This window comes from Strix aluco, chromosome 3 (genome assembly GCF_031877795.1).
Source record: "Strix aluco isolate bStrAlu1 chromosome 3, bStrAlu1.hap1, whole genome shotgun sequence".
Lineage (NCBI taxonomy): Eukaryota > Metazoa > Chordata > Aves > Strigiformes > Strigidae > Strix > Strix aluco.
In genome coordinates this window covers 67002772-67030546 of record NC_133933.1, presented here as the reverse complement: position 1 = coordinate 67030546, position 27775 = coordinate 67002772, and the positions used below count along the sequence as shown (strand labels likewise).

Sequence of the window (27775 nt, the reverse complement as noted above, 5' to 3'; positions counted from 1 at the left end):
AGGGGTGTGGGCACCTACACCCCGAGACCTCTCTGCGTGGGCCAGGAGCCCCGCGGACCCCTTGTCATGCTTGCCCGTGTGAGGTGACGGCCCCTGGGGAAGTCAGCGCCTCTTGCTGCTGCTGCTGCTGCCGCCACTGGCGCCCAGAGGGTGCCGGGGAGCTGCCGGGGTGCACCCAGGGAACAGCCGGGATACACCCAGGGCGCAGCCGCGACCTCTGGGCACGGCCGGGCACGACTGGCTGCGGCTGCCGGTTCCCCAGCACAGCTCAGCGGTGCCCGAGCGACCTTTCACACCGCCGTGGCGGCGCCAGGGCGAAGCTCCGCACCGGGACACAGCGCCGGGCCCAGCCCTCGGGCCGCGGGCTGCCCTCCCCCGCGCCCCCCCGAGCACCGGGCCGGCCCCGCAGCGGAGCGAGGCCTCCGGGACGGGACGGGCACACACACACACACGGGGAGGAGGGGGGGAAGCAAACGAAATAAGGAAGGAAAAAATGACAGCCCGGCTCCCGAAAAGCCCGTCGGTGAGTCACGGCGGCGGCGGCGGGCCGGAGCGGGGGCGGGGCTGGGCCGGGCGCGTGGCGGCGCCCCCTGGCGGCGGCGGTCGGGGCGGGCGGCGGCCGGTTGTCACATGTCGGAAAGTCCCCGGCGCTGCCGGTGGAAATCCCCGGTGGGGGTTTTTTTTGTTGTGTGTTTTTTCTTTTTCCTTTTTTTTTAATGCGTCCGGGCGCTGAAACAGAAAGGGGAAAAAAAAAAAAAAAAACAACACAACAAGAGGCTCGACTCAGCCCTTCATTCCGCAGCGGCGGCAGCGGCGGCGGCAGCAGCTCCGGCGGGGAGGGGGCGGCGGAGGGAAGGGAGCCCCGGCTCGGCGGGGGTTGATGGCTCCCGAGCTCGGCTGCGTCCCACCGCCTCAGCCCCAGCCCCGCTGCTGAGCAGGAGTTACCGGCAGGATCGACCGGAGGGGCAGCCCGCCGCGGAGAGGTGAGCGCCGTTCCGGGCACGGGCAGGGCAGAGCGCGGCGGACCCCCAAACCGGCTTCGTCTCCCCCATCCCGCTTGCAGAAGGAGTCCCCGGGGCACCAGCCGGGTTTGGTCCTGCTCCGCCCGGCAGCCGAGCCGCCGCCGCTCCGGGGGGGCTGCCTGGTGTCTCCCGCTTGGCAGGGGGCATCTTCGGCCGGGCGGTGATATGGTGCCCGCTGATGACCGGCGCTGGCCCGGGCTCGGCGGGACTCCGGCCCCCGCGGGTCCTCGGCCGGCTCCCCGCGGCACGGATCTCGGGAAAACCGAGTGGCGGGGCCACTGCTGGGCTTGCTCTTAGCGCTTGCCGCTGCGGGAAAAGGTGTTTTCTTCGAGCTCCTTCTGTAAAGCTGGCAGGTGGTAATAGCGGTTGTCGTTTCCATCTTGCACACGCTTGCTTCCAGCAGACCAGTAAGTTCGGGAACTACGCCGTGTAAACCAGCCCTGGGGTGTATAAAACACTGTTAGTCCTCAGCGTCTTCCTTGGTGAAGAGTGATGATAATACACTTAGTTCTGTACCGAGCACTCGGACAAAGACCCAGGCATAGAAATCCAGGGGCGCTGAAGGTGTATTAAGCACGTTTATTTCAGCGTTGTCTTAGTACTTTATGGGAAAGAGTTTATTATTGCTGTTTTTCAGATAGAGGACAGAAAATTAATAACAACTTTAATAATAATAATAAAATTAATAACTTTATGAAGCCACTGGCAGATCTCAGAACAGTATTCAGCTTTCCTGAGGCCAGCATCCTCAGCATTACATGTTCAAAAAGGATGCTGCCTCGGGTAGCTAATCACTGTTTACAGTGGTGCTTTTCTGAGAATTTGTAGTCATTACATGTCGAAAGGTTAAAGTAGTATAGCATACAGTAATATAGCACAGTACAGTGTAAACTAATATAGTTGTAGCTGAGCTTTCTGTTCTTTAAATCTCTGGCTTAAGTGGCTATTGAGTTCTGTTTGTTCCATCACATTGTTTTTCAAAATAAGGGTTGCTCAGCTTTTGCCTTGATTGACATTTAATGACTGTAAATAGCACATACAGTAATTTCCATGTGTGTGTGGGGAAAGATGCATGTAGAATATAATATTGAATAATATAGTTTCAGTGAATGCTTCTGTAAACTCAGTAGTTTTTGTTACTTAAAGCTGGAAATAACCATTTCAAGGGTCAATACCGGTAGTGCTTAATCATGCGATTAGTTTTTATTCATGTAAAAAAGTCCCATTGACTCAATGGCTCTACTTACATAAGTAAGGAATTCTGTATTTTGGTCATCTCAGAGCAAAGTATAGCTATGGTTATTGAACAGATTAATAAGGGGTTGTTTATATTTCTTAAATCATTCATACAGTTAAATATAGGATTACATAAATAGCACGTGTAAAACTCTATTGGTGGGAGGAGTGGATGAGAAAATGTGTTATTTCCATTCTAAGGCTGTATGCTGGTGGGGGAATGATAAGAATATGCCATCTTTTATTAGCTAAAGGAAAGCTTTTCCACGTGTTGCAAGATGTGGCAGCTCTGAGCCCTGTCCCCAGTGCTCTTATAGGAGCAGAGGAGACACTGTGTGAATGACATTGCCCTGACTGAGCAGAGAGGACTTTGCAGCATCTCGTGTTTCACCTGCCTCTATTTAGGCTTGACAGGACAGCCACTGAATCTCTCCATCAGCTGGTTCTCAGAGAGGTTATAGAGGGAAGCTCTTGGCAGCAGGAGTTTGAGGTCGCCTCTTACCCTGGCAGGGTCCTTTCCAGCACTCTGGCTGGGCAGTTGGAGGTGGATGTTGCCAGTGGAAGTGTTTGGGTGAAGAGGAGAGAGCACCTGGTTCCCTGCGGGGAAGGGCGTGCTGAAGTCCTTCTGTGCAAGGGAGTGCCTTCCAGGTCAGCCTGTCAGGTTGTGGTCCTTCTTCCCCTCTCTGGCCCTCCAGACACCCATCTCCATGAGAAGACTTCCAAATACTTGCATAAACCAGTTTTCAGTTGCTTCTTGTCTCCCTGTACTTGGCAAGGTATATATCCAGACCTTGATATATACTTATGGCTTGGTATTTGTCTCTAGATTTATAATCACAATGGTGGGCTCTGTGACCAGCTGTATTTTAAACATGTTAGCCATGCATACCTTTATTTGTCTTAATAGAAATGTTGCTTTGGTTTTTAACAGAGCAATAACATACATGGACAGCATGGAGAGTCTCTCCATGTAAAAATAGGTTGTTGGTGGTGTTACTGTAGTGCACGGGAGTTTTGAGGGATGTGGTCCTATGTTTGGCTCTAGGTAGCCACAGAGTTAGTGTGCTCTGAATAAGTATTTCAGAGAGTGTAGACAGTTTGAGGTTATGGGGTTTTTTTTGTTCTTCCTGCTGTAGCCCACGAGGCCAGAGATACTGCAGAAAGGGATGCAGGGCAGCAAACATTACATGTCCCACTGTGGAAAAATATTGGGGTTTTTGAGCCAAGTGGAAATGCTTTTTCAGCTATGTTGACTTACTGCTGAGTAATAGCAGCACTGCACTCTTCACCCCCACACGCAGCACAAGCACCTCTGTGCAGTAGCTCTACCGCTCACAAAATACAAGGAGCCTCAAGAAGAGTAACATAAGTCTGTCCTTGAGTAACTTGCTCTGCGACAAATTCCTCATTTGCCATCTTCAGCCACTGTAAGTATGGGACAGATACTAGCATGGCGTGTAATTCTTGGGGCTCTTTTTGTACTGTACCAAGCATCACTTCTCAGAATGTATGGGCTGCGGAAATCTGAAATGGTCATTATCTGCTTTTTTTGGCATGTCATCAAAACAAGAGCTTGAAACGTGCTGAAAGTTCAGCAAGTTCATATGGGATTACACTGTGCAATTATCAATTAGTCAAGTTTCCAGGATAATTTTCCCTTCCCTTGATCTTGCCTTCTTTTATCCTTACTTTGATTTAAATGCTTTTTTTTGGAATGATGATGCAATTTCCTTAGTTCTGAATAAATTCTCTTTAATATCTCAGTAAATGATCACAGTAAATGCTTGGAATAAGCTGGTCAGTGGGAGTAATGCAGAGAGGCTGATGGATATGAGCTTTAAAATCATCACCTGTGTAAGGCTCAGTGGACTGCATCCGTCCTGTGCTCATTTTAGGCAAAACTGCAGCCAGAATCCTGCTCCTGAAAGTGCCTTCTCAATCTCTGCAGAAGCCATAGCACTGTGATGCAGGGACACTAGCATGCCAATAAAAGGATTGTTTTTCATTTCAGATGTCTTCTAGAAACATGGCTGCCCAACACATCCTTCCTCAAGCTTTGTATCAGAGCAATATGCTGAAAGCCATGAAGATTAGAGAGAGGACACCTGAAGATCTGGTCAGACCCCCCAGTGGAATAATTCACCACTTCAAGACTATGCACAGATACACCATAGAAATGTTCAGAATGTGCCAGTTTTGTCCTCAATTTCGGGAAGCACTTCAGAAGGCCCTGACTGACCAGGCCACCCAGACTTCGCTGGAGCGCCAGAGGAAGCTCAACTGGTGCATGGAAGTTCGGAGACTTGTCCCTTTGAAGACTAATGGTAAGTTATGAGCAGGTCTTTGCACTGGCATTAAAACGGGTAGTACAAATGTAGCACCTTTATTAATAGCATCTGAGTTCACGTTACTGAAACAGAAGCGCACGGCTTTAAAAAAGTGGTGCCTTTTAATCTTAGCTTTGCAAACTAAAATTCTTTCCACATGATGTACTGTCCTGAGACTGTAGCAGACCCCTGCCCCTATCATGGTATTATGAATAGCCTGAAAATTTCACAGATATTTTCATAATATCAGTAACCTGTGGCACGTCAGAGTAAAATACCAGGCGGGAAACTCGACTTGCAACCCATCGCCTTTCCGTGAATCTGACTCTGCTATGTGTTGGCTGCCTCGTCGGAAGTGCCAAGCAGCCTTTAATGCCAGGCAAGAGAAGACTTCAGATGCTTTGAGTGACAGGGATGCATTTCCATATATATATAGCAGAAGTTAACATCCTACCATAAGCCCTGTTGTTGTAGCTGGCAGACAAGGTTCGCTTGCTGATCCAGCTTTAACAGCAATGCCAGCAGGAGCGTCCCAGACATGGAGCCTCTGGGAACCTGACCTTGCTGGCCCTGGAGTCAGCGCCCTGCACCCGGCTGGCTCCCTCTTCCTCAGCTACCTGCTGGGGTTTGCCAGCTCTTGCCTTCCCTCAGGGCTCACCAGTAACTCCTGTGTGAGTGACTGACCGCCATCTTTGTACAACGCAAAGTTTGCAGTGCCCTTTTCTTTCAAGGGTCAATGCTGATTTTAGGACTTGGCTTTTGGGTTACTTTGTGTGTATTTCATCAAGTGCTGTAAATTAAAAGGTACAGCAGTACTGCAAAGATTTCCTGAATAGGTTACACGTGTCCACAGTCTCGAGCAGGAAACTTTTGCACGTGACTGTAAGAGTCGCTGGGCATTTCACATTCGGTGGAGGAAAGATTCGGTCATGGCTATGACTTGCGGTCACACAGCTGCAAACCTGGACTCAGGATTCCCTACAGCAGAGATTGCCCCAAACTAGAAGGGCAGACTGGGACAGTGAGGCCTCCCAAGAGCATGTAAAATACATATTCTTTGCTCAAGGAGCAGATCACAGTGGTTATAGAAACACTGGGTGTGGTGGACCTGCAGCCTCGTTGAAGTCCTTACGTTATCTTCTGTGGATGCTTCTTTTTATATCTGCTTATATACATGTTGCTGTTATCTTCCTAGTCCACGTTCTTTCCATCTCAAGTTCTACCATATTTTTCAGTCTGATTGTACACAGCTGTATTGTGCAAAAGCCATAAATATAGAACCGCTGTGTAGATGTCACTGCCCCAGCCTAGAAGAGCCTGATCCTAATGTGCATCTCTGTAACTGTTATAGAGGCACTGACCTTCTGGTGGGCTTTCATGGGCTACCTCTGCACTGGTGTAAAATTCTCATGACTGTAATTAGACTGTGCATGGAGATCATGTAATCTTGAACTTCCAGAAGGACTGGAGTTGCAGCTAGGGCAGGCAGCACTTTACAGATACCAAAAAGGTAGTATCACTCCAAGTGTTGCATCTTCAAAACTTCACCCCAAGAGATACACTCCAACAGATTTACTAGAAAAATGGGCAGTGTGTGTAATTTTTGCCCAGGGCAAAGAGCAATGGTTTTGGAATTCCCCCATCTCCTGTCAATACGAGTCCTGCAGGGGTTAACACTGCCTGGACAGGCCCTTGTTGCTGACACCACTGTATTCAAGAACTGTGACCTCTTGTGTTGTCTCATGACTGTTGTCCAGTGTTACAAATCGGAACAATTTGTGGACTGGTGACTTGAATCCCATCCGTGAGCAGGCATACCAGTATACAAGATGCTGAAATATTTGGGCAGGTTAAAGGAAGGGAAAGCAAGGGCTCAGTTTGTTGTCCCTCTGTACCCTGTGCAGCCAATGAACTCAGCTTCAGTTCAGTGCTTTAGGGTTATTAAGTGCATGAGTAGAAGGAGTGGCTTTGGGAACTGTGGTTTATGCAAAGTAGTTGCAGCGAGGGACCTTTGCAGGAGAGAGAAGATAGACTGGACTGAAGGAGAGGATCCTGGAAAGAAGGGACAGAAGCCTGGAGAAGCCCTGTATGATCCCAGAAAATAACATGGGAATTTTTTTTCTCCCATTTGGCATGAAGAATATTTTTTTAAAGCATTTAGCTGCTTAACCCATAGATGTGAGAGGAATATATTAGTTCTTTCAGTCAACAGTGGGCTTTCTTCAGAAAATTCTGGGTTTTTTTCTGATGAAGGTTGTAATTGTTGCAAACAGAGAAAGTATCTCCTATAGGATCTTTAGATGTATATTTTACCTAATATGTATATGAATTTGTGGAGTGGTGGGGTTTTTTTAATTAAAAAAGCCCTTTTGAATCACCACACATTTCTTTGCAGACATGTGAATGGAGGATAGAAGGAAAGCAGTAGGAGGTATAAAAATTGAAACTGTTTTTTTTTTTTTTCAAAAAAAAATTAATTAAAATTCCAGCATCTATTGGCTGTAGAGATTTCACTTGTATAATGAATCGGCATTCATTCCAGCTTGCCCAGCCACACCCCCCGGGAAAGTCCGAGGGAGGCTTCGCTGTTCAGCCCTGCACGCCGCAGAACAAAAAGTACAACTGTTGCTCAATTGCTAGTCAAACGGTGCGGGGGAATTCCAAGTGCTGTGCAAGGAATTTTGGGCAGCGCTTCTCAATAAAGAACTGAAAGTGAGCTCTCGGAGAGAGAGGGAAAAAAAAAAAAATCTTATCTTTGCTCTAGATTTTGCAAAGGGAAAATTTTAACAGGATTAGTATGTCATCTTTCTTGGTCAGAAGGAAACCCAGTCAGTTTTTCTGTCTTATATGTTGTTCCCTGATTTTTAAGCTCAAGTAAGCAGCCTAAGGACTTGAAGTAAACTTTGCAAGACAGCGTTCAGAAACCAGAAGGCTGTTGCAGGAACCTAATACGCACTGAGTCCATAACGATTTATGAAGTGTTGAGTAGATGTCAAATGATACCTTTTTCAGGGTCTGGGGTCTGTTGTAGGTTTTTCTCTGCATAGAAAAAGTAGCAAAAGTGTTCACAAACAGTATAATTGAGCTCATAATGCATGTGGCAAACTGCCCTCTATTCCAGTTGCTGTGGTTTCTTAGCATTGGATGAATCTGTTTACCACTGTAGTAAGCATCAGACCTAGTTTTGAATCTGAGGATATCACAGTAATGATTCTTGATGTCTCCCTTTCAGGAGAGACATCCCTGTTTGAAGAAGATGACTAGAGATAGAATTTGAAACCCAGCCATAGGCATATTTTGCACACCTTTTAATTAAGTTAGTTAACTCTTCTGATTCTCAGTTTCTTCCCCTCTGAAATTGCAGAACATCTCTTTCTTTCCTACCTGTAAAGAGGACTTTTTCAATGCAAGGAGAGTGTCTAAATGAAAACCAAATCATTATGTTTTTCATTTATTTAGTTTCAATTTTGTGTTTTTAAAAAACCCTCTGAATAAAATATTTAACAGCCCAGCATACCGTCAGTTCTGAGGTGACAAGAGGTGTTCCTGTGATTGCTTTACATAAATCACCTACTTTCCCCTTTCTGTCTCTTTTTTTAATTACAATTCCTCCATCAAGCACAGTCAAGTGCCAAGACTTTCAATGCAGTGCTCATCGATGGACGTGAGGCTTGGTGTTAACATAGTATTTTCTTAGTGGTTTCCATTACCTCTACCCTGTGCCATCAGGTGTATATTTGTATAAACACTGATGAGGGAGATTTACATGTTCTTTTGTAATTTTAAGATGACTTTGCTGTCAAACTCTGTTTGATATTTGCAGTTGCCCCAAAAATTAGATCATTATATCAGTTAAAGTTAAGCAAGATAGATAAGGGGCATTGCTTAACACTAACTGGTGAAGGCACAAAAGCAGTAGAGAGGGGACCTCCTTCCTTTCTGTCTCTGACCAGAGAGCTCATAGCTGTGGTGTCCTTGTTAAAACCCTTCTGTCAAGGCTTAGAGAGAAGTGCACAGGGAATGTACATACGCGCAGCATAATTCTACATCCCGCATGCTTGTGGGGTTTTATTTAAGTAGCCATTTAGAAGTACTGTACTTTTTCTTTTTTTCCAGGTGATGGAAATTGCCTCATGCATGCTGCATCACAGTACATGTGGGGTATCGAAGATATCGACCTTGTCTTAAGAAAAACATTGTTTAGCGCACTCAGGGAGATTGACACACGGAACTTCAAGCTCCGCTGGCAGCGGGAGGCTATTAAATCCCAGGAGTTTGTAGAAACAGGACTCCACTATGACACCCGGGTAAGGTGGTCTGAGGAAATGGTGCTGTTTTCTGAGTGCTCGTCAGCATTGCCTTACTGATTTAATTTGGGTTTTGGCTTCACGGATTCCACCGTTAGTGGAGAGCAGAAACAGTCTTCCTTTGACCTCCATGTCTTTGAACCGTTGCTGACAGATGTTTCTTTCCTCAGAACTGGGAGGAGGAGTGGGAATACCTCATTGAAATGACCTCCCCAGAAACATCTGGGGCTCGAAACAGGCTTCCATATAATGCACTGGAAGAAATCCACATCTTCATCCTTGCTAACATCCTCAGAAGGCCAGTCATTGTCCTTGCAGGTGAGTTGCCTAGCCAGTCAACATGTTACTCTGCACTGTGTTAGTAATCTTACTTCAATATTTGTTTTCAGGTACATGCATTTCAGAATGGGGTGTTTTCAGCAATTGTTCTAAAACACCCAGAATATGTTTTCTCTTGCCTGTAGCACATACTTATGTGTGTTTCTTCTTTTTCTTCCTTATGCAGATAAAGTGGTGAGAAGTTTAGAGTCAGGCTCCAGTTTTGCTCCTCTGAACGTCGGTGGTATTTACTTGCCTCTTCTTTGGCCAGCTGAAGAATGCTACAGATACCCAATTGTGCTTGGCTACGACAACATGCATTTTACACCACTAGTGACTCTGAAGGACAGTGGGCCAGGTATTTTTCAAGTACCTTGTTTGGTATTTATGTAGCTTCTTCAATATCATCATGCTGATAAAGCATTTAAAATATAATCTGGTTTAGACTTGCATTTTTAAAGTTAAATGTAAAAGATTCCTCTAGAATATGTTCTTAAAATGTGAGCAGAAACAACTTTGTCTGTAAATCTGAATAGAAAGTAAAGGTTGCCTTTAAAATGCTGGCTGAAAGTAGAATGCAACTCACTGGCTTGCAAGATGGAATCAGTCAAAGAGTGACCTCTGATTCATTGTGTTCTGGCCTCCTTTCCACACCTCATCATAAGAGATGAAACTTTGAAGGACATGGTCTGACAGCAGTGTACAGCTGCCTGGCAGGGATAGTGAAATATATGCTTTGACGTTTTTAATGATCTCTTCTGAATGGATAGCAGTTCTCCAGGTTCAGGTTAGGCCATCATTCCATGGAAAGGTATAACAAACTAAGGTCTACAGTGCTGCCCACACTGAGAAGAAAATTGCTATGGGGACATTAAGACTCCCATGGGTTGGGACTAGGTTTGTGATGCAGATGTGTTTGCATCCTCCCCCAGTGTCACTGTTTAGAAACTGGTTGCTCTGGCCAGCCGTTCTCTCTCTCTGAAATTCAGCAGCAGTGGTGACATCTTGTCTCCTGCCTGGTAAAATAACCCATCTTGTCTCCCCACAGAAATCCGGGCTGTCCCTCTGGTCACCAGTGAACGAGGCAGATTTGAGGATTTGAGTGTGCACTTTCTGACAGATGCAGAAGAGAGGGAGAAAGAGCAGCTGCTAAAAGACTACTTGATAGTGATAGAAATCCCAGTGCAAGGCTGGGATCATGGTACAACTCATCTAATTAATGCTGCAAAGTAAGTGTCATTCCTGTTTCCTCAAAGTTATCTTGTTTGCAGAGGTGGGAGAAGCTGGGCAGCCCAGCGTGTTTCTTCGGTCTTTCCTTCCTTCCACGGTAGCACACGTGTTTACCCTCTGAAATATTAAATATTGACATTACTGTTGACATTCTTTGAAGTGGTATGAGCTCAGACCAGTCTCAAATCTAAAGGCAAAAATGTCTTCAGACTTAGCAGACTGAAACTAGTATTTTGGAAGAGTAAACCCAATGGATTAGTTTCACTGACTTTTAGATTACACAGGAGTGTGACTGAAAAGTAGTTAAACCCAGGAACTAGTTAGACCGAGCTCTTGTGCTTTGTGTAAAGGCACATTGCATAAAGGGCCGTTGGTGTAATTTTGGCTGCCCTAGGAAAGGTACTTGGCAGTGAGTTCTTAGCACAGATGCCTTGACGCTCTGTGCTGTTGCAGTACGGCAGTAGGCAGGAAGCTGTGGCTGGTGGAGGAACTTGCATCCGTGCTCATCACCCTGACAGTTGAGCTTCAGTAACATGCAGGGGGCAGCTGGTGGCACCCATCAGCTTCTCACATTTAGGGGGACACTGGCAGCAGTGTCCACCCAGCCCCTTCGTGAGTGTGGGAGGGAAGCAATTCCCTATATCCTCCCTCTTTGCTTCCATTATCACACAGGGAGATATCTTTATGCTGTTGGATGGTTCTGGTTTAGGAGCCTCGAAAATTGAAGTCCTCCTACCCGAAGAATATATGCATATGTAAAGAGTAGCAGTCCACCTTCCCTAGTTCCACTGCATGAATGTGTTCTGGAGTATTACCAGTAATGCTAACTCCTCATCCTACCAGCTGTGGTGGTGAAGCTGTGGTGTGGGGTTTTACCTGTGGTCGGGCAGAGTAGGAATGGTGTGATGGATGCTAGTGTTACATAAACCACACTGAAGCCCTGTAGTTTGTTTGAAGAATTCTGCTGGTAGATACAGACCCAACAGGGCAAAACCAAGAGCAGATTTCATAATAAACTGTATCATGAAGTGCTGAGCCCACTGTAGGAAAGACTTGTTCTTAGCATGGGCTGGTAAAGAAAGGGGTATTCTTCTCTAACCTCTGCTCAGCTGAGCATTGGCCTTCAGAGGAATTCAAGATTGGGGGCATGTTTCTTTTCACTTTTGAGAGATTATCCGTATTCTTCGTGCAAACAGCTATCAGACAGAAAACCCTCACCTAGAAAATCCTTTTAAGAATACTTCTGTTTTAGCATTGTGTAAGATCATTTCTTTAGATGTGAAAGTCTCCATTTGACATCACTGAACACCTGCTTTTAAAATTATTTCCATTTACAGCAACAGTTTAACATCCTGGATCTTCTAGCTGAGTAATATGGATGTGCATTAAATCTACATTTCCTCCCCACATTGCTTGTATTTGCCTCCACCCCCACCATCTGCCCTTTTCAACCACTGACGCAATCTTCCTTTTTTTGGCTGTCAGGTTAGATGAAGGCAACCTACCCAAAGAAATAAATCTTGTAGAAGATTACTTTCAACTGGTACAGCATGAGTACAAGAAGTGGCAGGAGAATGCTGAACCTGCTAGAAGAGAGACCTGTTCCAGAAACAGACAGGAACTGTCTTTTTCCCAGCTCTCCCTCTTACAGGTGAAATGTGAAACTCCAAATTGCCCTTTCTACATGTCTGTGAACACCCAGCCCTACTGCCATGAGTGCTTTGAGCGGAGGTCCCAAGGAAGCAAAGGAAGAAAGCAGACCTCCAAAGCAGTACCTGAGAAACTGAAGGCAGATGGGTCGGGCTCCTCCCGTGGGGATGTTTGTGAACCTGGGGGATGGACATCTGAAGGGCCTGTAACAGGGCCTCGCTCTGCACCTCCGACTGCTCCGAGTCTCTTCCTATACAGCGAGACCACGGCCATGAAATGCAGGACACCAGACTGCCCATTTACATTGAATGTGCAACACAATGGGCTTTGCGAACGCTGCTACAACTCCAGACAGCTTGGTCCTTGCAACAACTTGGATGACCAGAGACATTCAGACTATGCAACATGCAAGGTGTGCTGTCAGAAGGCCAACAGGACCTTCAACGGCATATGCAGCACTTGCTTCAAAAGGTCTACAGAGCGCTTCTCAAATGGCAGCCCTGCTTTCATGCCCACGTGCCACCAGAGATCAACAGCTGACCCGTCCCAGATCTCGCAGAGCCTCCTCCAGCACTCCTGCCACCAGGCTCCCAACAGCCATGGTGAGGAGCCCCTGCCACCAGCACTACCTCCTGAGGAGAAGAGGGGAGGTAACCTCTGCAGAAAACCTGGCTGCAAGTTTTTTGGGACATCACAGAATGAGGGCTTTTGCACACTGTGTTTCTTTGAGTACAGGGAAAACCACGGTAAGTGCAGATGGGGTAAGCTTTGGCACACTTTGGCTTCAGGTTGGCCTCCTTGAGCTATGAAGCTCTGCGTGCACTGGGTGGTACAAGGGCAGGGGGTGATGAAAACAGTGTGGAACAGGAGCAGCAGTGTGAGGAGAAGGTGCTTTTTTGGCTGTTATTATCCTGTAAAGGGGCACACAGTAACAGTGTGGGAAATCTGTGAAATCTCTCATAAAACTTCCCATCAGCTTTCATGGAAGCAAAACTGGCTCAAGAGGGTGTGGGTTTTGATCCCTGCCCACCATTCGCTGCAGTCATGATTTGGTATGAATTTTCTTCACAGCTAGACAAGCTGTAGGGATCAGTAAGGGAAATGCTATTGTATTGATGGTACTGAAAACCAGTTATGTTAGCAAGGCTTTTGAAAAGCTTGGGATGAATTTGAAGATCCATATCCATTCTGGGTGTAACAGGTATAATACTCTGGAGTAACTACTGAAGTCACGTTGATAAGCAGAGCAGGTAGAAGTTGACTGTAGATAATGTGCTTGTATTTTGGAGTGACTTAGGAGTGTATTGTTATAATCTACCTAGAAATCTTTCGGGGTAATATCATGTGCGTGCATGCATGTGTGTGTTTAAAGGCAGGCCTTCAAAAAGATAATAGTCTGTGAATAAATTACAGCATGAAATCTTCCATCTTTCATGATACTGCTCTGTTACACAGGCAAAGAGCCCTTGGGTGTAGAGGGTGAAAGGCACATTTAAGAGAATTATTTCATATCTTTTAAGCCTGTTTCATTGCTGACAAGTGTGCCAATAGAAACATAGAATGGTTTGGGTTGGAAGGGACCTTTAAAGATTATCTAGATCTTTCACAATGGTGCGCTTTCCACATACTTTCAAATTAGGGAACTTCTATGCCAGCTTGCAATAACTTATTTTCCAGCATCGTTCACAATGAAAATTTTTTCATTCTGATTGTGGAATATATAAGGTTGCTTCATGAGACTAAAAAGCGTAAGACTCTTTTTCCCTTTAAGCTCTGTGCCACTGTATTTCCATTGCGCAATGTGCCTGAAATGGGGGAGGCTGAAAGGGAAGTGTCAGGGTAGGTCACAGATGACATGCTGAAGCCAAAGGTGAAATTCCACTTGACTTCAGTGGCATCTAGTTTTCCCACTGAGGGCAAGTTTTTCCCAAATCAGCTGTTTCAACAACTTCTGATATGAAAATGTGGCCATATTATCTCCATTACTTATATAGCGTGGAAAGAAGTGCATCAACTGAGGGGTCTCAGGATTGTCAAAAACCCATGTTTGAGGCTAGTAGATTTATTTTTATTTCTTATTTTTAAACCAGGGAGCTTTCTATAGTTGCTTTGGGTCAACAGATCTATTGGGCACATTCAAGCTCCTCCTGTCCTTACTTTGCATTACAGACAGTGCTTTGCTACGACACCAGAGGAGATCTCAGAGGAAGTCCTCAGGAGCGGGTCAGCTGGGGACCTCCTCTGCCGCCTTCCGTAACACTGTGTCCTGCCAGCGACGCGAGTGCGGCACCCTGGGCAGCACAATGCTTGAGGGGTACTGCCAGAACTGCTTCATTAAAGCCCAGAACCAGCGATTTCAGGAAGCCAGGAGGACAGAAGAACAGCTGGTGAGACAGACAGAAGTAAGTGTGAACTTCTCAAAATCTTCCTCTCGTTTAGCGCTGCATGTGTTTCTCTTGTATGAAGAATTCAGGATGTGTACTAGAAAATCCTCAAATGACTGCATCCTATCACGGAAAGACAAGCATAAAGCATCTCATTATTTTTTCCTGATGCAGCTGAGCAGCACTCCTGAAAGTTGTTCTCAGTTTAGAGTTATCATGGCCATGCTCAGTTTTACCTCAGATGGGATTTCACCAGCAATTTCAGTGGAAGAAATTGCACCAAGAGTTAGTTTGTTTGCTGGTCAGGGAGAACTGCATCTAGGGATTTAGTCTGCTTCATGTTGCCTTTTTCATTGACCCCATTACAGATTTTCTTTGTTTCAGATTTTTTTTATTTGGTTTGTTTTGGCCCTTTTAGAATTGAGAGTTACAAAAGATAAAAACCATTTTTTTTTTTCTCTAAGAAATGACAGAATTTGTGATTTTCTTTGGTAAAGCCCAACCTGGCTCTTGGTATTGTACTTTTCAGAAGCAGCATGTGTCTGCAACAACCCCCAGTGTTACCTATACAAACCATGAGCCGAGTTGAAAGTAAATGAAAAGCCACTTGTGCTGCCAGCACGGCAACTGACAATGTGTTTTAACATTTTTCAAGAGAACAGGACAGCACAGAGATTTGCTGCGAGCAGCATTGAGTAGCCAGAAGAGACAGTGTGCTGTGGCTTCGTGTAGAAACAACCAGGCCTGCAGAAGCGATGACTTGTGCCCCGAGTGCCAGCGCCTTGGTCAGCTTCCGCCGTTGGGGAGTGCCAGGGACCCAGCTGCAGAGGAGCCCCCGAAGCAACACTGCCGAGCCCCTGCTTGTGATCACTATGGCAATGCCAAGTGCAACGGCTACTGCAATGAATGCTACCAGTTCAAACAGATCTATGGGTAGCGGAGGAGAGGAGTTGGTAAAGAAGAAAGCTATACCAGCTACTTCCTTCACTGAAACGGTGCTATGTCCAAAACACTTAATGGTCCTGGGAGTGGGGGGGCGGGGGGAAATATAAGCTGTCTGCTCGTGTTCCTGTTTATTCCCAAGAACAGGAATAAACGGCTACTTCCTCTAAACACTGCATACAAGGACTGCTGAGAAGGGCAGGTTGCCTTCTGCACAGAGCTGTCGTTCATGACTAAGCTCCTACAATGCCGTATTTAATTCTTGGACTTCCCAGGAGGAAGTGTGAAGCATTTGAGTCCAAAGAACTTCCTGATTCTGCCTCTTTCTCAATACCTCCCCTCCTCCTGGATGAGGAGCCATGGCTACTGTTGGAGGTGCAGGAGCTCTTTGTGTTGGCGTACATCAGTCAGAGGCAAGTCTTTCCTGAGAGGGATCCCCCAGGACAGGCTGATGCAACTTGCAGTTGATGTTTGAAGAAACTTGCTTTGGGTTGCCCACTTCCTTGCTGGTGTTCTTACAGAGCTCATCAAGGCTCCCACAGGCGTTCAGGGTGTTAACGATGAGCAGTTCTGTGTTTGAAGAGCCCTCAGTGAACCACAGCCAGAAACAAGACCAGCAGTGGCCTGCTTCTTTAACATGGTTAACCCAACCAGCATTTAGATCTTTTCCCAAATCCCAAGACAGCTGGAAAGACAGGCAATCACAGAAGCAACTTTTCATGAGCACACGCATGTGATGAGAAAACGGAATCCTGCTGTTCCCCAGTTCTATGGAAGGAATTGCCTCCAAAAGACAAGAAAACCCCAAAGCCCTTTGTCTTTGGCTTCAGTTCTGAAATCAAAACAACTCTCTTCTCTTGCATTGTAACTGTCAGGAATACGTGTGCTGCTGTTCATACATCCCACCCCCTGCCATTTCTGTCACACTTCTTTCTTTTATCCTTAATGCAATTCTGTTATTGTGCTAAGAACTTGGAGCTCAGTAACAAGAGTGCATTAGGGTCAAGATTTTACACCTGGAGTTCATGTGTCCACATCTCAGTCTGCAATACTTTTAGTGACCTTGCTTTTACCTTTGTGCCTGGTACCTGCTTCTCTCCTCTCCTTTCACACCTTTTAAGTTTTCAGCATCTGTTTTGCTGCTATGATTTTGGAGGTGATACCTCTTCTAAGTTGCTTCTCAAGTTTAGGATCTTTTTCTAGTTATTAAAAAACATTTTTTAAAAAAGAAAAAAATATTAAATAATCCATGACTTATTTCTGTTAAATTTTATATATTTTGTGAACCTTAATGTGAACATATGTTTTATTAAAATATTTATATTATTTGAAACAATGCAACTTGAAATTTGCACAGCTAGGATTTTTTTTTACATATATTTACTCTTGTGTTGAAAGTTACAAACTTAAATGTATAATTGAAAAACATTCTCTGATTTAAAGAAATAAATTATTGAAGGACTGAATTTGCTATTTTATATTGATGAGAGAGAGTGCAGTTGAGCATGAGACACCCTCTGAAAAAAGCATTTCAGGACCACCATTCAGCATGTTACCAAGTGTTCCCTGGTTCAGATGATATAGCCAAGCACTTTGAGGAGGCGATAACTTGCTGTAAGTCTCTGTATATTCTCATGTTATGCCGGGGTTCTGTCAGGAAGGGCTCTTGGTACTGTTGAGAGACAGTATGCATAAGGAGTTGGCTTCTGTGGGTGCAGAGTATCTTCAGTCCCCAAGGATGGTGCAGGACCAGGCTGTAAGGGAAACTAAGCTGGACTGAATTGACTTTGCTTTCTTCATTCATCCATCAGTTATGCTAGGGTTTCCCAGTTTCCCTTGGGAGGTGGTGATGGCAGCATGTGATCCCCACCTCTGTCCATCCCTGTGTGCAGCCCCGAAGGCACAGGCCAGCCTTACCACCTCCCCTCACCAGGGACAGCAGGGAAGCCCCTTGCCTTCTGGGCTCGGCATCTGTTGCTCAATAGCTCCTGAAAAGCAAGTTGCCAACTGCTACTTGAAAAAGTACTTGACGGTGTTTTCTTGTCATCCCAAGCTCAGCCTAACCCAGTCCTACTGCCAGGGTATTTCTGCACTGTAATGCTCCCTCAGTATGGCCTGAGTATGCCTGCACCAGCACTGTTTCAGATCTCTGCTAGACAGGCAATACTGTACACTACCATGACTTTCAGGTGTTGCCCATGACCTGAAGGAAAAAACCGAGTCGGGGCTGCAAATGTCCCTGTGCAGTCAGGAAAGAGGACCCTTTCCTAGGAGGCTGACCTTTCCAGGTCAGCTGCTCCCTACCCGGGTTAACTCTTTAATCCCTGCTAACCATCCAGGAGCACACCTCAACACATGCCTCAGGGCTGTCCCAATTGAAACCAGGTAGCTGTTAAGTTCTTGAGTACTTCTGCTGTAGGTCAACTGGTCCTTGTAATTCACTCAGCTCTCTAGCCCATGTTCCTGGATTCCTATCCACCTTCCTGATGTGCACTGCTCTCCTTACAATTTAGCCCAGCACTCTCTGGACTCACATACCCTTCCTTTCAGAGCATACAACCTAGAAGTCAGCCTACTCTGCCCAGCGCAGAGCCTGCTGGATCTACCAACCCCATCTCTACAGCATATTCCTCTTTTTCAAATTCTGACTCTCCGTATATCCGTACCCTCCTTCCCCTTTCCTTACAACTCATGCAACTCACATGTCCGCTCGATTCATCAAACTTCTGCACCAGGCAGACACCTTGGTGCTGAAAGCGTGGGCAGAGGTTGGGAGGGATGTCTGCAGCTGGGCACCAGGAGATGGAGGCTGCCATCAGCCCCTGCTTGCTGGAAAGGCAGAGCCTCCCTCATGACACCTGCAGTGTCAGGAGGCTGATTAACTCCAGTTGCTGTTAACTGCAACCTCTGCAGAGAGGAAGGATTTCAGATTAAATGCCCTGGTTCCCATTGATTTTTCTCTACTGCTTTCTGGGCCCATTACTCATAACCCTGAAGTCACATGAGGCTTGTCTCATTCTGAAGCTCCCATGTAAATGAGTGCCCAGCCTGTCTCTTGTGATTTACTTGTATGGGAACATTAAAGCTAGTAGGGCCTTTTTTTAAAAATACTCTGGTATTTCCCTAATGTCCTTAGGGGATTTTGACCCTCTGATGCTTTCTGCGCTTTGCCCAGACACCTCTTCAAGTTCATGTATTTTTTTCCTTCCTGTTCTGCAAGAGAGAACTCTTATTTGGAGTCTCCCTTTTTGTGACCCCTTCTGGAAGTCTCTTTGCTAAGACACAAAGCTTACATAGCCAGAGATTCTTTTCTTAGCAGAAAGGCAAAACCAATTGGCTTAATGGCTACTTGCATTGCACTGGAATTCCTCATAATATAGTGCAGGAAGGGATTGCTATGCAGGCTGTGCATACATATTAATTTTGTTTGGGGAAAGGATACTTTTAGATGATTATATGATGATATGAATATCATCTATGTTTCTGGATTTCTCAGGGACCTAACCACTATATTAATACATAACATGATATAGAAAAGAAGAAAGCACTTACTACATTTTCAGTGTAGAGAGAACATATATTTATCTTTTGGTACTTCAGTGCTCTGCTCACCAAGTCTTTGGTGTGATCTGAAGTACTAGGCCACTTCACAGGTCTGGGAGCACCAAACAGTATGTACTGTGTTAGATCAAAACACTTACATCAGGCTACTGACATAAGTGTGCATCCCAGGAGCCCCAGACAGGACTCAGTGTGGTCAGCAGTTTGCAGGGAAAGCAAGAACAGAGAGTGCCTGCTGTTACAGTCTTAGGCACAGGCTGCGATGGCCTGTAAGCCGTCTGCCTATCCTTTCCTCCTGCACTTGTTCAGCCCCAGCCCCATCCCGCGCAGTGCTCCACCTCTCCCAGCACAGTGAAAGAGGAGCTACCTGGAGATGCAGGGGACCCGCAGTCTGCATTGCTGCTCCTTTGCTGTGGGCAGACCTCACAGATGAAGCATACCTCTCTGAGGTTGTTATCGAGAAGAGGTTATTCACGTAAGGATGTCTTACTTGATCAGCTGTTCATGAGCTGCTTGCCATGAAGCTTGGTATACAGATTCCAGCTGACCCACCAACAGCCTGGAGGAAGTAGGAATGCAATAAATGGAAATGAAAAATATTTCATAGAATCATAGAATAGTTTGTGTTGGAAGGGGCCTTTAAAGGTCATCTAGTCCAACTTCCTGCAACAAGCAGGGACATTATCAACTAAATCAGGTTGCTCAGAGTCCCATCCAACCTGACCTTGAATGTTTCCAGGGATGGGGCATCTACCACCTCTCTGGGAAACCTGTTCCAGTGTTTCACCAACCTCATAGTACAAAATTTCTTCCTTAAATCTAGTCTGAATCTACCCTCTTTTACTTTAAAACCATTAGTCCTTGTAGTATCACAACAGGCCCTATTAAAGTCTTTCACCAAACTTTTGTTCAAGTTAGTGTAGGAGTGGCTTCATACCTACTTTTTATGTGACTGAATTGCAAGTGATAGCCATTTTGACAGCTGATGTCACTGCATGTGCTACAGACTGTCCTAAGCTATACCACTCCATTCATCAGAAGTGTCTAAAATTACTTCAAAAACAAAACCAAAAACTTTTGCCTACAAAACCTGGAGCTGTAGATTAGCATCTTTTTGTGCCAAAAGTCAGTTAAATCACCCATATCTGGCAGCTATGGCCTTTACACTGACAGTGATAGGAACAGCAGAAAAGACAGTTCAGTGATCAGGATACAAACAGAAAAAACATGAGACCAAAGCTCTTGGGATATGTTAAGGTGTCTTTCCCAACAAGGACTGGGATACTTGACTCTAAGCTCCTCTTCCAAACAGGCACAGCAGGCACTTTTAAGCTGCTATGTCAGACCTGGTAATTCAGATGCCCGGGAGGATGCTTGAGAGTCCTGCTGAGACTTTGGCACCGGGGAGGCCTCTGGGCACCTCTGCAGTGTGGGGATGGGGACTGCATGAGCTGACACAGGCAGGACACAGGAACAACAACAAAACCATGGATGAAATGATTCTTGTTAACTTGCGACCTGAGGGATCTCTGCAGCAGCACCTGGGCAGAGGCACACAAGCAGGGGCACAGGCACTGCGGAGCTCGGTCCTTGCTAGCCAGAAAGAGAAAAAAGAAAAAAAAAAAAAGATCCCAAACCTGCTGCTTTCACCTGTATATATCAGGGATATATATATATAGTTTGTTCCACAGTGCTTTGATCTTTCCCACAGCAGGACTGGAATCTCAAGGATGTTCGATAAGGTGCCTCTGAGTCTACCACAAGCCTATGTTATCTAAACACAGACGTTCTACCCATCAAGCACACAAAGCTAAACAATGATTAGTATGATATATGTGTTTTTCGACACCCCAACTGCACATCACTTGAGCATGTTTACAATCCTCCTTGCCAGTCTTGCATTGTATTCCTACAGGGACACAGACTCACCAGAGAGCTCCTCAGTACATGGGGATTTTACTGACAGAGGGGCTGAAGGACTTCAGGCAATATTTGAGGGGTACTGTGAAGATTTCAGTAGCATCTAATTGGATATAAATGTTTTGGATATAAATCTCAAAAAATTCATGCTGAGCATAACTTTGTGCACTTGGGGCCATGAGACCACAGTGCATGATATTAGCTTGCTCATCCAATTTTTGCAAAAGAAGTGGTTCACCATGGTGATATGATGAATGTTTTGTTCAGGTGAAAGCCACGGAGGATCAGTCACTGCATAATTTTATCCCACATATTGAGTAGAACACTACGGTGTAATATGTACAACACTGAAATAGAAAACCACAACAGTGAACAGTTACAATTTCAGTTCATATTAAACTGCCAAGGTCCCTTAAAATCCAGAGTTAGAAGTACAGGTGCGTTTACATCCAAGTGGTCTGTTTCTCAGGTGCCAGCGTTTAACACGCAGTGCAGCAAACCTGTTGCTGATAGGAGCAAATTCAATGGGCTAATGCAAACTTGTTCAGACAAGTTCTGTGCTGATGCTTTCTCCCACATCGGTGATAAATACTGGTAGCGTCAACCCTTGCCTGGTTCATAAGGATCATAGGTCCCTTGCCTGGTCCTAGCTGCATAGGAAGAAAGACAAAATGTTTGGAAGTGGTTTAATTAAGCTGCTACTTCATTAACTCCCCTCTCCTTGACCATACGTGGTTATTTTGGAGAAGACTGCCACTAGCTCTTACGTGGGTTATTTCTCTAGCTGTTCCATTTAGTAGGGTACATTTGGATCTACCTCACAGTCCAGCCCTGCTCCTGTGTGGGTGTTACCACTTCTCAACCCGTGGCCGAGCTGACCTGGTCAGTCCCCCTGCGATCAGGCAGCCGACAGCTGCTGCCAGCTGACCAAAGCCGTGGCTGTCCTCCCACTGCCTCCCGGGCAGCCCAGCACCCCTGCAAAGGGCTCTCGCAGCCCTTTTACACCAAACAGCTGCTGTAGGAAACACAGTCAGCCTGGTGTGATTGCATCTCCATTTGTCAAGATAAATGCCTATTGAAAAAAAGCCTGTATGTATATATACATATATGTGCTAAAAAATACCCCAAACGTATTTAATGTCTGTCAAACAGAAACCTAAAATAAGAGCAGGTAATTTTGCTTGGGAGTTTTATGGTGACTTCTTTTTGTACTAATGTTAATTTTCAAAAAACTCCCTGTGTCTAATATTGAAAGACAGCCTACAGCATGCTATCCAGACTACCCCCTCCTCCAGCCTCCCTAAAGTGAATAATATTACGTACATAACCTCTCCCCCCTCCCACCACTCCTGATCCCTGACAGCAATGATTCTTTTTGTTATTGATTTGGCTTTTTTTCTCTCCCCCCCACTCTTGTCTTTGGCTAAGCTCTAGTACACAGCCGTGGTGTTGGGCAGGAAGTCAGATTTCCCCTGGTGAATTACTGGAGGAGGGAAACAGGTTTTGTTCTCTGGTTATGGCTCCATGTCAAGGGATTCATACAAGTTCATACGAATGCACATCGTGAGTTAGTCCAATTCCCAGCTGGTACCTTTTTTAAAAAAAACAAGTGACTGTTTGGTGGCACATCACAAGAAGGGGTCAAAATCCCCTTCTCATTTACAATGTGAAGCAAAGCCAGTGAGCTGGGGATCTGCTCTGGGGAACACAGCTCTGTGCAGTGGTTTGTGCTTTGAAACCGATGCTTTTCTTACGATTGCTCTCAGATACGCCACTCAGTACCGTGGGGCAGAATTTGATCAGAGCATGAAGTATTACGTACTGTGAGATCACTCAGTCCGAATTCCCGCTTACTAACATTACTTGTTGTGGGACTCCTTTCATTTCCTGTTGCCTGAGACGTGACAGAAGAGCGTGCACTGCAGTAATGCCTGGTAAACAACTTACTGCAAACTCTGGTAATGTTAATATTGGTGTAAACCTTTGTTAATTCGATTGGCTTCAGCAACTTTACTCCAAATATGCTGTAGGATAAGTAGGATGGGGACTTGGCCAGCTATCTTATAAAAGCAGTCTCTTACTTCCTTTTATAGGTTCTGTTTCAATCCTCATGTCACAAAGGCATGTCTATCTAAGCAGACCTTGTTGTTAAGCCCTCATTTAAATATATGCACATCTAGCACTGCTTGCTAGTTACAGTTTAATGGGAATTAGGTGTCTTAGCCTTTGCTGTGGTCCTTAATGCACAACCACTAAAAAGGCAAGAAAAGTAGCCAAACTAATATTTTAGCATGATAGGGTAAAGCTTATTTAGCCTGGAACTCATTACCTGCAATTAGGACAAGTCTTATTTCTACCAGAGGGAAGAGAGCACAGTATTTTTCATTTATGTATTATTACTGCACAGTCTAACAGAAAAGGATGATGTTGCATGGCTTTTTCACAATCATGTGCATGTCTAGACCAGCCTACGTCTGCCTAAAAGAAAAAAGCCATCATTTCCAGAGACTTTTTTTAAAAAAGGGAAGTTTGGGTGGTGGTGATAGAGCAATGAATGATGACCCCTGGCAGAGCTGTTCTCTTTGAAGGCTGGCGCCAGGTCGGGTGCTTGGAGGCAGGAAGGCCTCCAGTGCTTGCCTGCACTCCTGTGCATTTAAGTCATATCAGTAGTGTGCACCATTAAAGTTCAAAATGCATTACTCAGAACAGATGTGTAGCTCAGACCCCGTCAGGCCCAGCCAAACCTGAGTTTACATGAATGTCAGATTTAACATATTCATCACCAGAATTTTCTTCCTCTTGCTTTTTCTTTTGGGGACTCAGCAGGGAAGACCTATTGAGGCAGAATTTCATATCATTGGGGTTTCGTTATTTAATTAACTGACTTTCAGTTCAGACAGTTTGCTGTTATATCAGACCTTTAAGCTTTGCTCATCTCCCCTGCACTGGGGCTACATCAGATTTTCACTCTGGGCTCCACTATGTGCTCAGTCCTCCTCAGAGTGGTAAGATTTTTTCTGAGGATTTGGGGTTTTTGTGTATCTGCACATTGTAAGTTGACTACAACCACAATGTCATCTACAATGTTGTTACCTCACTGTCATGCATCCATTCTCTGATCCAGGCTCACTCTCCTCTCGCAGAAGAGAAACCTACCAACAGCTATGACCAAGACCAAGATGGTCTCTAATATGCAGAGCTTTGTTATACTTTCCACTGTGTGGCTATAGGTTCACTTATAGAAGTGTCTACATGTGCTGTAGATGGCACATCACTTCCAGCTTCAACCAACTCTCCAAGACACCTGTGATTTCATTTTGCACCTCAACAAGGCTTCTGCCTTGCTGTTCCCCCACCCTCATGCTGGTTTGTGGGTTGGGCACGTTCTTCCGCTCCCCAAGGCTTTGGAGAAGGCAAGGGTCACAAGCACAGCTTGCTGAAAATTTCCAGTGCCTAATGTTCTTCCTTTATGCTTGCCTTCTTCATCTTGCGCATGGCTTCATCTGTAGAAATGCAGAAGTCTGGCTGCACTCTGCAAAGGGATGACCTTCCAAATTTCACAGTATTTACTCTTTGAGATAATGATGCTTCCTATTTGGAAATAACTTCAAATTAAGCTCTCATCAAAGTCCAGCAGGAAATATAGCAGTCATGGGTAGGTTTTATCTTTTTTTTTTTCTTCTCTACAGTGAAGGTTCAACCTGTAATAATAACATCTGCAGTATAGCTGATGGAGCTGTGTTTGTGCCTAACCTCTTTTTATTAACATGCACTTTCTGTTATGTTTCAGGGTGTAACTAAATATTTTCAGTTCTAGTGAATGTGTAGCTAGATCATATTGATCGTGGCTTATTTTTTCCCAGTTAAAAAGCAATTTAAAAATACTTGATAATGTATAAAAGATTGAATAAATCTCTGTTTTGATACTGCAATGATGAAAGTATCATCAGCAGATAACATTAACTCAGGCAAAGCCTATGATAAATGGAAAATAACTACAGGACATCGCAGAGGTCAGCAAAACCAAGAGATGATAACTTTATAGGAATGTGGAGCCAGTAAGTGTTCAATCTATAAACTCTCTTGTTTTGAGCTGGGTAAAGCAGAGACAAGTAGACACAAGAAAAAGTACAAACAAGTTCTTTATTCTGAAACTGCATTAGAGCACTCTAAAGATAGCATCAAGGACGGCGTGGAAATCCCCTGGATATGTTTTATAATTTTTTCCAGTGAATCTCAGGATAGCAAATACGAAAGGCAAGGGTAAGTGGATGACCATAGCTGGTGTAGACTGCGTTTTGGTATTCCGCTTTTGCGGTGCAGACACCCAAGGTGGAATTCATCTCTGTTGTCTTTCCCTCCCTTGACTACAAGGAGCATCCAGATAACTAGTCCAGATGTGGATGTTTACACTGTAAAGGTGACACATTTGATGAGATGAATCTCACAACCCATTTCTAAGGTGATGTTTCCTCTTGAAGAAAGTTAGAAAATCAGGGCAATACACAGATTGCCTTTTGTTTCATAGCTTCCTGACTAATCAGTTTGATGCTGGGCAAATCACAGAGTCACTCAAAACTTATGGCAACTAGTGCTGCCTGAAATCAATGGGTGTTAGGCATTTAAATGCCTTGAATATCTGGGGTAATTAACCTCTCACTTCTTCCATTTATATACTTGTTCTGCATGAAATTGGAGAAATAACACTTACCTAACTCTCCTCAGTAGTTATGAAATTAAATTCATTGATGATTACAGTATGCACTGACATCCTGAGGTGAAAGGTCTGCTATGTAAGTAACAATACTTAATATTTCTATGTGCACTGAGGACATACTCACTCCCCACTAACAACACAACTTTGGGATCAACTGTGTCTCACCTTTTGAGACTCCTTTTCCATTTTATTGAAGTCACTTTGTCTTGTTTTCTTTCAGGTACTCCACAGGATATAGAGGAATCAAAATGAAACTTGCCCAAAGGGAGCATGTGGAACAAGATGCATGTCTCTGCACTAAGCAACAGCTAAATACTAAACCCACTTCATTACCATTTCCTTGGTTATTGTACCAGTGTTCTAGAAATGTATTTGAATTCTCAACTAATTCCCAGTTTAGGCCCACTATGTTTCCAGTGTAGAAAATGAGAGCAAATGCAGTTATCAGGGCAGGGCTGTTTGCAATAAGTGTTAATGCAAGATACCTAGCATTGTTGTCAAAGACAATATATCCTCCCCTTGCATTAATAATGCATTCAAGAAAATAGGATTTTCCTTTGTAGTCAATAGAATTGCATCAAAAAACTACCTGGCTCCATCACTGATTTCTCTTTCTGACAAAGCAAAAGATCTGAAATGTTGTCAAATGACAAGTAAAAATACTGGGTCACAATTCTCTCTACACCGCTTGCAGTTGGCTGCAGATTAGTATGTTTAGCTTCTTTGAATCGTAACACAGTTGACATGTACCAGGGAATTTGTATCCAGCCTACACAATGATTAATGATGTTATAAACTGGGGGAAATAGATGATCCACTTGTTTACTCTGAGGTTTTCAAGGTTATCAAGGATGATGAGAATAAACCACTGTGGCATGAACAAGGAAGTTAAGTAAGAAGTTTGTCTAGGTGGCTGTTATGTATTTCTGTGGTGACTTATTGCCATAATCAAGGAATAAACACCCTCTTTGCAGTGGATAAATATTCATAATAAAGATAAAATTGTGATCTCAGCAAGACCTGGGAAGTACCAGTAAAAAGACTCAGAATTACTAGCATGGAAAAAAATCTCAGCAATGAGAAATGCAGGGGCAAGAATTACCTCTTCTCCTAGTTTGCTTATACATCAATGAATTGCATCATTCCTTTTTACCCCTGTAATGAACTGTGAACTCATATTGAGCTATTTGCCCACTGTGCCCCTACCCTCTTTGTTGTTCTCAGGATATAATACTCCAACTTTTATTTGCCTGTATTAAAGTGCATTTGTTTTAGTGGGTCTAGTTTTCTAATCCATTTTACACTGTCTGCCTCCTCTGTTTTTACTGTTTTCCCAGTCTTCCTGTCATCTTTGGTTTTTATCAGTAGTGATTTAATATTTTCTTCCTGGCCACAGATGAAAATGTAGAATGAGATAAAATCTGGCACTGATCTCTGCAGAAAATAACTAGAGAAGTCATGTGCTGAAGATTTCTTATTGCCAACCTATTAGTAATTCTGCCGGAGTGTCAGTTCTCAGTTTAATGGGCATGGGGTTTTTGCCAGCAGGAGTTGCTAGATTTTTCTGCCCAAACACTGTACAATGCCAAAACAAATACCTCACACAAGTCTATGTAATTGCTTTTATCAGCCAGGCTAGTAATTGACATCAGCAGAGCATGGAATCAGGTTTATTTAAGAAGCTTTGTTTACTAATAATTAACATAGAATGTCACTGGTTGGTTTCCTCCGTCTTCAAGCAACTGTTTTAGGATTTGTGGGTGTAAGTTGCATTCAGGAAGAAGTGATCTTATTTACTTGTATCACATAAGAACAATTCTTTCCATTACATTAATAGTTAAGGGAAATGTTAGATACAGAACCAGAATGTTTACTGAACACTTTTTCCCTGTTTAGAATTTTATTATCTCCAGAGGAGATATTTACTACTGCTGAGATTAATTTGATGATAAAAAATTCATTATTGCCTTTAGATTTGCCAGCCTCTTATTTTCCCTCAATGTGAGTGCAACTCCGACTTGGGAAGATGTCCAAAATGTTCCTAAATTCATCCTTCTACAAATGTTCATGTACCAGTTTGATAAAGTGGAATTCCTTTGAAAAGATCTAATCATTTTACACAGACCATCAACTGTCAGTTCTGAACTGCAAGAAACTTTTG

General features: G+C 44.5%; 1 protein-coding gene across 4 annotated transcripts; it reads left to right on the top strand.

Annotated features, from left to right (window-relative positions):
* The first annotated feature begins 444 nt into the window (after positions 1-444).
* On the top strand, positions 445-26888 carry TNFAIP3 (TNF alpha induced protein 3). 4 transcript variants are annotated; one of them, XM_074818980.1, is made up of 9 exons: positions 447-983; positions 4270-4582; positions 8702-8892; positions 9063-9210; positions 9398-9568; positions 10259-10439; positions 11926-12836; positions 14260-14492; positions 25835-26888. In XM_074818980.1, exons 2-9 carry the CDS (start codon positions 4270-4272, stop codon positions 25850-25852), a joined length of 2166 nt encoding a protein of 721 aa, XP_074675081.1. In that variant the 5' UTR covers positions 447-983; the 3' UTR covers positions 25853-26888. The 4 variants fall into 4 exon arrangements, with proteins under 4 accessions (XP_074675078.1, XP_074675081.1, XP_074675080.1 ...); XM_074818979.1 differs by lacking the exon at positions 25835-26888 and adding an exon at positions 15137-15297; XM_074818978.1 differs by lacking the exon at positions 25835-26888 and adding an exon at positions 15130-16882 and having other exon boundaries at positions 448-983.
* The last annotated feature ends 887 nt before the right edge of the window (positions 26889-27775 follow it).

Coding starts and splice junctions, on each gene's coding strand:
- TNFAIP3 (XM_074818977.1), top strand. CDS start 4,270: ATGTCTTCTAGAAACATGGCTGCCCAACACATCCTTCCTCAAGCTTTG. Junction 9,211..9,397: donor GCCAGTCATTGTCCTTGCAG/GTGAGTTGCCTA, acceptor TTCCTTATGCAG/ATAAAGTGGTGAGAAGTTTA. Junction 12,837..14,259: donor TGAGTACAGGGAAAACCACG/GTAAGTGCAGAT, acceptor TTTGCATTACAG/ACAGTGCTTTGCTACGACAC.